The sequence below is a fragment of the Euphorbia lathyris genome, chromosome 4 (assembly GCF_963576675.1).
Source record: "Euphorbia lathyris chromosome 4, ddEupLath1.1, whole genome shotgun sequence".
In the NCBI taxonomy this organism is placed as follows: Eukaryota; Viridiplantae; Streptophyta; class Magnoliopsida; order Malpighiales; family Euphorbiaceae; genus Euphorbia; species Euphorbia lathyris.
In genome coordinates, this window is record NC_088913.1 from 35,369,801 (window position 1) to 35,382,895 (window position 13,095).

General features: G+C 34.4%; 1 protein-coding gene across 1 annotated transcript; it reads left to right on the forward strand.

Annotated features, from left to right (window-relative positions):
* Nucleotides 1-5,076: 5,076 nt before the first annotated feature.
* LOC136226412 (uncharacterized) lies at nt 5,077-10,165 on the forward strand. The gene is made up of 8 exons (XM_066014878.1): nt 5,077-5,310; nt 6,960-7,028; nt 7,652-7,759; nt 7,936-8,018; nt 8,125-8,200; nt 9,201-9,377; nt 9,592-9,720; nt 9,814-10,165. Exons 1-8 carry the CDS (start codon nt 5,236-5,238, stop codon nt 9,973-9,975), a joined length of 879 nt encoding a protein of 292 aa, XP_065870950.1. The 5' UTR covers nt 5,077-5,235; the 3' UTR covers nt 9,976-10,165.
* Nucleotides 10,166-13,095: the final 2,930 nt, after the last annotated feature.

The following is a 13,095-nucleotide window of genomic DNA, read 5'->3' on the forward strand; positions in this document are numbered from 1 at the left end:
ATATATACACTTATGGATTAAACCTACAGCTCTGATACCAAAATGTCAAACCCGACCTAAAATAAGATCAGATAAGACGGTGAGACATTACCACTGACTTATTATATAAACCAATAGCCGTATCTCTCAAATAAGGAGAAAAATCAAAACAAAAACCAAATTCTGGTTTAAAGCTAAAATGACCAACATATGTCATTTCCAGCCTAACTTTTTCATACGGAGTCCGATTAAGGCGATTCAAAAACCTCTGGAAACGTAAGACAAAAATAAAGAACTTTCATTTAGGACTCCATGACAGATTCAGCCTATATCTGGTCGAAAAATGCATCACAAGGTTCAGATATGAATCTGATTTTTCCGCATCACCTATATAGACAATTCTCTAGCTCAAAGTCATGACTTACTCATAACCCATATCACACTACTCCACAAGTTCTCAACTTCAGCTAATTATATATATATATATATATATATATATATATATATATATATATATATATATATATAGATAGACAATACATATCAAACAAAACGACACTACCAAAAATAAGATATACACGTGTCCTTAAACATATACTATCCACATATATGTACATGAACAAAATGGATGCAATATCCTAGAGACGACTTGAACCTCGTAGCTGTAACCGAACCTCGCCCTAGGATCGAGTACCCCTCTCGGTACCTTGCACTTCTTCGCCTAAACCAAAACATTAAAAACATTTGAAAAAACATGAGACAAAAATCTCAATAAGAAACTATCAGCTATAAAAACCAACTTTACTTAACATAGCTACATATATACATTTATAAAAGGATTTAATCAAAACCTTATAAAATATACTCAAAACTTAAGTTCATAATATAGTCAAAGTATTAAACCAAAAACTTAAAATATTGTATCCATTCTTGAGTTCATCCCCTTATAAATCAATCACAATTCACAACATATATGAGACGTCTCTTAACATTGGCTATCCCATATGGTCTTACCCAACACTTCACTGCCATACCCAATAGGTCTTCAGACTGTGTACACATACCATATTTCTCACTAAATATGGTCTTTAGAATTAAAACCACTCAACCGGACTACTCTTAATTATTAGCCCCGTTTTTATCACATAAGGTATATTTATTAGGATCAATTACATGTCTATCATCTACCATGCCATAAATTAAAAGGCTCAGAAATATAAACAAAAGCATTCTTATTCTTAGTATTCATAACATTCGACTACAACAAGTAATTGCACTAAACTTAAACATTCCATTGGACATATAACCCTTTCCTACATACATTCCTGGCGTTGTCAAAACAAACTTGTCAGACTCAAATACCATCTTAAAGCCACGAGTGCTTAAAAGGCTTCCAAAAACCAAATTCTTTCAGATTTCAGGCACATACATCACATTCCTCAGAGCCACATTCTTCCCTTAGGTCATCTTCAGTATCATAGTGCCAACTCCCTTGATCTTTGAAGTAGCATCATTGCCCATATAGAGCTTCTCTCTAGTTTGAGGAGCCAATTCAGTGAAGAACTCCTTGTCACAACCAAGGTGACGTGTGGCACTGGTATCAAACCACCATTCATTTGGATTGGAATTAACCATGTTTACTTCCAAAACCACAACTGCCAAGTCGATATCCGAAACATCTTGAGTAGTAGCCTCTAACTTATTGGCCTTCTTAGGCATTCTGCAATCTGCTGACTTGTTGCAATTATATAATTTCCCGATGAACTTTGGTTTCTTAGAAATGCCTCATTTCGGGCCCAAAATTTATTTGTCGTTCTTTTTGGAGTCTTTCTTAACATCCACCATATTGGCTTTAACCACAGATTGACTAGCAGCAGAACCTTTTCACAATGTCTTTATTTTTTTTTCTCTTCAATTATGAGCCTTATAATAAGCTCTTCAACAATCATTTCTTTACGTTTATGTTGAAGGTAATTTTTGAAGTCTCTCCAACCGAGTGGCAACTTTTCAGTTATAACAACGAGTTAGAAAGATTCACTAATTACCATTCTTTCCTCATGGATTTCATGGATAATGATTTGTAAATCTTGCATTTGACTTGCAATAGTCTTTGAATCCACCACAGTATGATTTAGAAACTGTCCAACTAAGAATTTCTTAGCCCCGACATCTTCTGTTTTATACTTGTGGTCCAAAGACTCCCACAACTCTTTTTCCATTTTCTTAACTTGAAAAATATTGTAAAGTGCATCAGTTAAACCATTTAAAATATAATTACAACAAATAAATTCAGAGTGCGTCCATGCTTCGATTATGTTAACACTATCAAAATCATCCTTAATAAGAGGAAGAGGACCATCCTTGACAAAGCTAGCCAATCCAAGCATGGTCAAGAAGAAAAACATCTTCCATTGCCATGCCATAAAATTCACACCCGTGAATTTTTCAAGGCTATCACCGTTGGATACAGATGTTGAAACAATAATTCTCGTGTTCCTGATCCGGAAACCATTGTTAGAACTGGAACCATCTCCAACAACATTATCATTTTCGTCAGCCATGGTTTGTAAAATAGAAAACAAATTAAGTTATAAACAAAATACAAATAGATTATGTTTATATTTATTATTTCTAAAATTCGAAATTATGGTCCCAAATCCATGTAGGTTGTTGTTCACAAAAGGTAAATTTTAATTTTAGAAGTCCAAAACATAATATGTAATTTATGTTCACACAATTCGGATTAAAACTAATCCGTTCTAGTCAAAGTATCCCTATAAACTTGGTAGGAAAAATCAGTAGGCCTATCTTAAGATTGTTATAAACGATTAATCCAAAAATGCAAATAGAGATAATAATATTAAATAAATAAAATAATTATAGAATATATATTAATATAACTGAGATTGATTGAAATTGAAGCGAACTTACATGAAACAGAACTAAAATTAACAAAAAATAAGTGAAACAGAAACCTTCACCGAATCGAAAATTGAAGAAGAAAGGTTGAATCTGAGGCCTGAACAACCAATTTCTTTAAGACACATTGCACCGCAATTGGTGACTATGTCCTAAGTTACAACAGAATCTATCGACGAACTCTAACCGTGTACAAAGTTATCACCCGAGGCAAAAAGAGAAAGTATAGAAGAAGAACAGTTTGCTAGAAGAGAGATTTGAGAAGTTGCGATTTCTCTCTACTGCCCGAATTAAAACAAAATAATCCGGCCCTTATTTATATACAAAGGCATTGGAAAAACCATTATGGACAGATTAATTCATGTAATTAGAGTCCATTTAGTTTACCTCCTGTTTGTTGTTTGTTATTTGCTGTTCGAAAAGCATGGATTCCCTCCTGTTAGAGAAAACTGCTTTTCATGTATAAAACAACAACTCTAGTTTCCCAACCAAATACCTAAAACTCTCATTTTTAATATGAAAAGACAAACATGAGGAGATAATGGAGTATACAAACAGCCCGTTAATCAGTCAATTAAATACAATTAAGCTCAGATGTTACAACGTTTCAGAATTGAATGTAATTAATCTTTCAATTGAATGCAATTAATTCCAACGTTTTAGAACTGAATGCAAGTAATTCCAACGTTTCAAAATTTGAATGCAATTAACCTTTTAATTAAATGGAATTACTTCCAAGTGGTCCATGCAATTAATCGTCCAATTAAATGCAATTAATTCCAAGTAGTTCACTTTGAACTTTAATTTCTCACTCATCACTTGTTCGTTTTAAATGTATATTAATATTATTGGAAAACTATTTTGGCATTATTCAAAATACCATTTTATCCTTTATATATTGAAACCTCAGAATGATGAAAATTAACATATAAAATGTTATCTATACTCAAATTTTCCAACACATTTTTCATAAGAACTTACTTTACTTTCATCACTATGCAAATTCTTCCCCAACATTTCTTTTATTTTGTTAGAGTTGTCACCATCCACAACAAATTTCCTCTTTCAATTCTTATCATAAATTAATTGAACCAAAATTTAGCTTTATAATTATCAATATTAGAATAAGTAAAAGGATTATTTTTCTCATAAGAAATACAGAATTCCAAATTTTTGTTATCTTTTATTGTTCTGAAATAAAAACATATAAAAAAACAAAATAATAACAACATAAATAATAGTACAAAAAAATCAATACAACGCAATAGAAACAAAAAAAATTCAAACAAAAAAAAATAAAATAAAGGCCAACAGTGAAAACGAAACAAAAATAAAGAGAAGACAATACAAACAATACGAGAATAATAAATGGTAAGAATAAAATACAAAAGGTTTTTAAGAAGTGTGGAAAACGAAGCAGTTATGCTGCGGAATGTAAATACCAATTAGAGTAAATTTCCCTATAAAATTGGGATATATGTATAAATTCAAGGGCATGTCTTTATAATTAAAAGTAGGGGTGGACAAAACCAAACCGAAAATCAAAAACCAAAAAACCGAACCGAACCAAATTATAATTTAGTTGGATTCGGTTCTCATTTTTGTGGAACTTCGGTTTTTGATTCGATTCGGGTATAAACTGAAAAATTCTAAAAACCGAATTAGAGTATTATTTGGATATTAAAAATAACCCAGTAGATATAAAAATCGAAATTGCTTATTTATTGCTACCTCTAATCCAACAAGATAGACTGAGATCCGAGTACTATTATATTATTTTGCTTATTAAAAAAAACTTAAATTAATTTAAAATTATTATTTGAAATGTTGTATAATTTATAAACAAAAAATCTAAAAGTTCGAAAAACGTTATAAGAAAAGAAAGGAACATTAATATTTGGGATTTTTTTATAATTTATATAACATTATTTATTTCCGGAGAATATTATAAATTCTGGATATTAAATATAAAACATTATAAAATTAAGAAAAAATTCCAGAAAACATTATTTAATTCTCTCTAATTTGGTTTGGAATAGAACCGAACCAAACCAAATTGAAATAGTTTACTTCGGTTTAAACTAAACGGAATTACAATTTAATTCGGTTTGATTTACAAAAATTGTTTTTATTTAATTGGGTTCGGTTTTTGAATCTGCTCAAAGGGAAGCCTAAACAAAAAACCATTTAAGAATTAGATAGATAGGGTCCAGTTCTTCCGTTATCTAAAAATCATTGCATAATCTTTCAGCTCGAAAATATCTTTAGGAAGTGGAAATTCAACCAAAACCCTAAATTGATCTGATCGAACCCCTTTTTGCTAATTAAACAAACAAGATGCAAGGAGGAGAAGAAGTAAGCATGGAAGAGCTCGCTTCCAATCTTTCCACATATAAAGATCAGCTTCACAAGGTACTCATCTCTTTTTCTTTAATGATTCTTTTGATGGCCTAATTTCTTTTTAAATTTTTTTAGGTAGCATCTGTACTTGGATTATGTGGTTTTGAGCTAATTGGGTTTTTTTTTTGTTTTGTTTTGGGTGGGATCAATCTCGAGGCCTTTGTTTGATTATCAAATTTGTGATTTAATTTCTCCAATCACACCACTCGACTCTTTTTTCTGTTCTTTCCTATTTTTCGGTTTTAGGTACTGATATAGCGAGTTAAGTTTTATGTTTCCTCATTGAGCTATGTTGTCCGATTTAATTTTTTCTTGTGCTCCTTCAGTTGGTCGTGGTTTGAAATTCATCCTTTGTATTCGGTTCATGGACTGTTTATTTGGCGCAGTAACTCTTTTTTTATATCAGTTGATACTGGACCAGAAAACCCAGACCTTTAACGCTTGTTTTAAATTTTTTTTTTCTGCCAAAACATTCAGCTCAACTATATTTAGACTATTTCCTCAAAAATAGGTTTTCAATATAATTGCAGCTTTCATACATCTGTAAATCTGCTTATCTAACTTTCGTAATCCTAAATGTAATTTTAACATGATTCTCTGGGTCACGATACTCTTAATTGTCAGTTTTGGTCAATGCAGTGATGTTTCTTTATGTGTTTATGTAACTAGAGGAAAGTATATGAGTCTAACTGAGACCTGTAGTTGTATTGTGAGGTGATGAACTAAACTTTGTCCAAATGAACTTAAGTATTATTTTGGAATTTCGTATCATTTTATATCCTTATATTTAAAAGAGATAATATAAATATTATTTTAGCTTTTGGATTTAATGGTTTCTTAGCATGGTATTAGAGCTTAATAAATCAAGTGGTCAGGGGTTCAAATCCTAACAACTTCATTTGTTAGTGGAATATACATGGTACAGGCCTTAGTTGTACACGCTTTAAGCCCACTGCGCATTTGCATCTTGGGGTGTGTCATAATATAAATCCATTCCTATGCCTTACCTATAAGCTTAGCTTTTGGGTTAAATGGCTCCTTAACAATATTGTAACTTTTAAGCTTTGTTTCTTGTTGTTATTATTGTTATGAAACATTGTGAAATATGCGTTTGTGTTTGCCTGCAGTTGTTTTTCGATAATATATTATATACTATAGGTTTTGTGGTTCTTGATCTTCACAAATTACTATAGGTTTTGTGGTTCTATAAAAGCAAGTTTATAGTTTCATTTTCTATAAACTTGCTTTTATAGACCTATTGTGGTTGCTTTGATTTGAATAAAGTGAATTGGGTTATATGTTGGACTAGATATTCATCTTCTTTGTCAGTGACACACTGTTAAAACATCAAAAGCTTGTGAATTTTGCATTCTTTTATGTGGTGGCCAGCAATGGTTGTTCAGTTTTAAATCTGTATTTTCTGTGGGATATTTCCTTTAATGATTATGCAGTTGGTTCATTTTGACATTATGAAGTAATATGTTTCTCTATAGGTCCTTAACCATCGGGTTGATATGAACAGTTTTGCAGATTTTCTCATCATAATTTGTTTCTTTTTGCAATTTGCATAATACACTAAGTGTAAAACTGTGTTTTTACTATATATCTACTTCTGTTGCTAGATATTATGTATGATGAATTATTTTGTGAATATGGATCAGGTCAGACAGCTTTTGGCGGAGGATCCTGATAATTCGGAATATGCTGACATGGAGAAGGAGCTAAGCGAGGTTATCCTTGCATATGCTTTGTCTATTATTTAGTTTTCTGTTTCATTTATTTTTGTTGCACATCATTCTATTGCTATTCGAGTTTATCTTGGAACTTGCTGTCTGAATAATCCTGTCGAAGCAACCAAATTCTCTAGGATTAGAAGAATGACTATAGGTGTTTCTGTTTTGGTGTTGGGTAGATGTTACTATTTCAGCATCTAGGTTCTTGATGCAGTTATGTTTCTTCTTTTATCTTCCTCCTCTCTCTCTCGACGCAATATTGTGTAGCTGCTAATGGCTACCATGGAGAATTGTTTTCATTTCAGGGTTGAAAAGGTGAGGTAGTTTTAATAATAACTGAAGTTCATTCATATGCTCCAGAAGTATGAACTATATGGAGAATTAATTGAAAAAAAATATTGGAGCTGTTTGTAGAACTTAGAAATTCATCATAGATGCCCATCACTTCTGTCTTGGTTCATTTGCAGGTGTGCTATGTGTCGTGATGGTCAGCTCGCCTCTTCCTCACCTGATATGAGATGTTCACACTGAGATTCTAAGTTTGAATTTTTACGAAGATTGCTGTTTATATGTTAAAGATTCTGTTTTACATTATGATAGCTAACATTATTAACATGCAGGTCATTGCTCTCACGGAGGAACTTCTTGCAACAGCACGGCAAAGTGAAATTTCTGGATCAGATATTGGGACAGGAAACAGTGCGTCCCCTAGTTTTCCCCGATCTAAGGTGGATAAAACTGTAAATTATGTTTCTTTTCTTTTTGTATGCATATGTTCTGAAATTTTGTATCATGTCATGATGCAAATGGGAATCATAAGAAAATATTAATACTATGTGACTACGACATAGTGAATAGTTTAATGTATCTTGGATTTTAACACGTTCTTCACTTTTCGCATTAGGAATCGGTAAGCATCTCAAATGACCATGATAGGTTTCCTATTGGTGCAAGAGTTCAAGCTGTTTGGAGTGAAGATGGGGAGTGGTATGCATTAAACAAAGAGAGAGAACATTTAATATTTGATCTTTCATTTCATTTGTTTTACCTTCTTTTTCTTGCTTTTCTATGTTTTGATTAGTTAGATGTTCAGGTACGATGGTACGATTGAGGAATTTACTCCAAATGGGTATTATGTTCGCTATGATGGATGGGGAAATAGGGAAGAGGTAAAATTTTTGTTACCTATTTTTTTTAATAACTAAGGTTTCTTTGCATTTGAATACATTGTTGTACCTGTATTTATTCCATCTATGAGACACTGCAAAATGTATTTATTGTTGTTCTAGGCTTACATTAGAAGTACAATGGAGGAACGTAAGAATAGACTGGAGTTCATTTTTGCAGATGGCTTGTCTGACAGTGTCACATTAAAGATTATTATAGTCCTGATCCAAAACCTTATTTAGGTTTACTAAGGCACATGTCTTTTAATACGATCATCACTTTTGTGGTGGCTGTAAAATATGTTTTATCACATAATGAAAAGGAATCAACAGTACTGCATCTTTTTGTAGCTTCAGAAATACATTACTAGATAATCTTATGCTAGATTTCTCATTATTGGACTGAGTTATATGAAGATGAAAGTTATTTTTCTGCAATATGCTTTCAAATTATGGGTTTTATGTGATATTATGTATTGGTCTTTGCATTAGCGTTCACCGTAGATTCATAGGCCATCCTGAAGTGGTTGTTAGGGAATTATGAATTTTGGTGTAGTACAAGTACACTTGGATATTCTTGTTCTGAATTTCTCAAAGTGAATTACCAGCAAGCGCTGATATGCCTTTTGCTTCAGAAAATTGAAAGTTATTTGGGAAATACTTGCTTTTAGATAATAGCTATTTTGTTATATTGGGTTTTCACCTTTGCATTGATTATATGGGCCATTGCAATGGGATAGTTGGGAATATAGCAGGCAGTTAGGCCAATTTCAGGTGATTTGTAATTAGTTGCCTTTGTTTTATTATGACAAAAGAGTCTATTGTTTTCTGATCCATTACTTGATTTTTATCTGTGTGAGATTGTTCATTGATCTCTTTATGCTGCATGTGTTTCGTTCTTTATTTTTTCCTCTTGTTGATTTTATTCTTTTGCCTAAAATATGACATATATTACATTGAATCAAGCAATGGATGGTATATCCCTGATGGTCGGTAATCCTAGGTGGACCCTGACAATGTGAGACCTGTTGAAGTCAATGCTTTACTGGAGGCTGAAAAAGTTGCTGAAGCTACAAAACTGGCTATCAAAAGGAAAATTGCACAAGCTGGTTCAGTTGACTTTCAATCACGAAGTATGCCCGCAAAGCTTCGAATAAACCCTGAAGATCCAGAGGATGTGGTAAGGAGCACTCCTTTATATGTGCAATTATTTCTCTCTATTCGGGGTTTGTATAAAAAATGGTAGATAGTGACTGGTTTGTAGATTATTCTTTCATATGTTGATAAAATTTTCTTTTTCCATTGTTGCTTGCCTGAAATGTGCTATGCAATTCTTTTTTTTTTTTTTTACTGTGTGATGATGATGATTACCTTGCTATAACCGATGGCAACAGAAAGCCACCAAGCGCAAAAAGATACATGCCTTCAAATCAAAGATGCGTTTTGAACAACTTGAAGTTGTACAAAATAAGCGGCAGAATGCATGGCAGCAATTCCAGACAACTAAAGGGAGCAGTAAGAAGGTATGTACATACTTTGGTTGGCTTTATTGATTGTTATATAGCAAACTTTATTCGGTTTTACTAGATCAGGAACTCTATGCATTTTGTTTTCAGATTGGTTTCTTCTCGGGGCGCAAGCGAGAAAGCATATTTAAGTCTCCCGATGATCCGAACGGTAAAGTTGGTGTGACTGGAAGTGGGAAGGGGTTAACAGAATTTCAGAAGAGGGAAAAACACTTGCATCTCAAAGGTGGAACTGTTGAGGCTGATGAATAGATTTCTTTTCTTCTTTCTTTCTTTCTTTTGTTGTATTGTTTTGTTTTGTTAAGGTAGTACTAACTAGCATGAGCTTTTAAGTCTTGTAATGGCATTGCAGGCTACTGGTATTACTTTGGAAGGCCTCCAGTAGATATTTTGGAAATTGACAACTCTTCGGTTAATACTTAAATTAGTAAATTTTTTTTTTTTTTTTGCTCGACGAAGGGTTTCAACCTCGCATAAGTGAGGTTGATCATGTTAAGGGATTTTGTGATGTTGAAGAGTCGCCATCCGGGAATCACCCGAGTGATTTATTACATCTTTTAGAGATGACCCGCGATAATTATCTACTGTTTCCGTTCCTTTATAGCTGTCGCTTAAAAAAAAAAAATTCAAATTGCATTGTCTTTTTTCAGATTTCTAATGATATTTATAGTCCTTTTTCCAATTTTACCCTATCTTTTTGTTTTATAATAACTAATGTTATGAGAATTTATCTCGGCTTAGGTTTTAAAAGCATATTAATATCATGCGAATGTAATTCTGCCATGTGGTGCTTAAAAGTTCCGAACCAACTCTTAGAGATAGAGTACATGACCTCTCTTTAGCGATACGATTGCATATCTTTAGCGAACTAAAGTAATATGGCTACGTATGAGGAAATTTGATTTGAGAAGTTTCATTAGATCCGGACAAGGACTATAATCACGGTCGATCTTGAGAATCACGAGTCTAGTGGGCTTGAGGGATATCAGACATTAATATTTGACACACTTCCTCTTATTAACACGAGACATGTGATCTGCCCCTCTCCATAATCTATAACTGTCTTCTATAACTCGATATCAGTATAAATAGAGTAAGTACAACTCAAGGTACACATGTCTATTCCATTCTATTAAGTTTGCATTACAATATTTGTTTACTGATTGTGATCACCCTTCAGTCATTTCATAAACTAATTTAGGCATCGAAGCGGGTTTGTCGGATGATGACTCTCCTTTGACTTAGCTTTTGTGCAGTTGTAGATTGATATGTGGACTCTCAGGATTCAATTACATCAAATTGGTGCACTGAGCGCGGAACTGACACAACGATGACTCATTTGAACAGTTCTATTGAAATTCCTTCTAGTGCACTCCCAACAGAGGTCCAGAAAACAACTGAATAAGAGGCGTGCCGAATTAATCAAGTCAACCACGACCCAATTCTAGAAATGGTGGAAGAAGATAAAGTTCTAAAGCCCTAACAACAAAGGCTCTTAGATGCAATCTCCTAACGTATGACAGAAAACCTTGATTCTGTCCATGAGGTTGTTAATGTCATGGGGCAAGAGCATGCCATTCAAATGGTTGAAGTGAAAGAAAAACTCGAGATAGTAGAAGAAGCCAACAAGTCTATTTCATTCTATTAAGTTTGCCTTACAACATTTGTTTACTCATTATGATCATCATCTAGTGAATTTATAAACTGACCAGACAATGACCATCCTTTGACCTTACTTTTGTGCAGTTGCAGGATTCAACTACATAAAATTGGTGCGCTGAGCGTGAAATTTACACAACGATGACTCGTTTGAACAATTCCATTGAAATTCCTTCTAGTGCACTCCGAATGGAGGTCTAGAAAACAATTGAAGAAGAGGCGTGCTGCATTCATCGGGTCAATCACGACCCAATTTTGGAAATGGTGGAAGAAGATGAAGTCCTAAAGCTCCAACAACAAAGGCTATTTGCCGCAATTTCCTGATGTCTGGTAGAAATCTTGATTCTGTCCATGAGGTCGTCAGTGTCATGAGGCAAAAGCATGTCATTCAAATGGCCGAAGTGAAAGAAATACTCTAGATAGTAAAATAAACCATCAGGTATGAGAGTTCGAACTGCTCGATCAGACACTACACTGTCTGAAACTGCTATCATCGGCAAGATGGATCACTGAAAAGTCGAATAAGAGATATGGACACCCAATCAAGAGGGAAAGGAGCCTCTTCGATACGATGCCACAGGTCCCAAACTCCTTATGCGCACAACATAAGGGACATTGATCAATACATCGTAAAATCAGTCCAAATGAGATAAGGAAGGCGATCCTCCCCGAACAAGAGGACATCAGACTCCAGTCATCGAAGGGTTCATCAGTCAGTTGAATCCTTATTGGCCAGCTAAGAAGAAGAAGTAGAGCCCCGAACCCGGCAGCGATGGGTGTCGAAAGAAAGAAATATCCTCATCATGGATGGGGTCATCAAGGCTAAACTCGAGGTAATGCAGATAGAGCTCAACAAGCTCAGAAGCACCATCGCTGAGGGAGGGACAGATGCTGAGCATCTTGATATCACAAAGGTAGAAACACCCTTGTGTAAAAAGATCGTGAGCGAGCTTATGCCCCAAACGCTTAAATACCAGTTGCTGAAACAGTATGATAAGACAACATACCCCACTACTCATGTCAAAAACTTAAGACGAGGCATGTATACTACAACAGCAATCGTTGCTGTGTGTGCCGCCTTCAGGCGAGCCATGGATACTACCAGAACAACTAACGATGTGCAACCTATTCTCCACTACCTTAAAAGGTACTACCTCCTATTGGTACGATTCCATAGGCACCGAGACTACCATCATGTTTAAGCAGATGTCTAAACTCTTCGCCGACCACTTCGTAACATCCATCCTCGAAAGTAAGACCATGCAGAATCTCAACTACATGGTCTAACACGAAAAGGAAACTCTCAAGGACTATGTAGAAAGATTCTAGCAGGAAGCTATTCAGGTCAAGGTATTGAATGTGGAGGGGGCTGTCGACATCATGGCGGCCAATTGCCTCAGTAAGGAATTATCCCAGAAGCCAACCACCAACAAGCCACGTACCTTTAAATACTTGAGGACTCGGGCAATAAACTTTTGTAGGTGGGAGGTCCATATCTTAAATCTTTTGCTGAGCGAGAAGGTCACCCACGCTAGTAGATACACTAGGAATGATAGGGGCTGAGATCGGAAAAAGCCACGAGAGCACTTAGAGAGCCATCGATTTCTCTGAAATGCTCCTAGAGATAAAGTCATATAATGGGTAGAGAAAAATACCAATGTTAGCAGGCTCGGACAGGATTGACTGATTCGACCGGTTGAATCGGGAACCAGT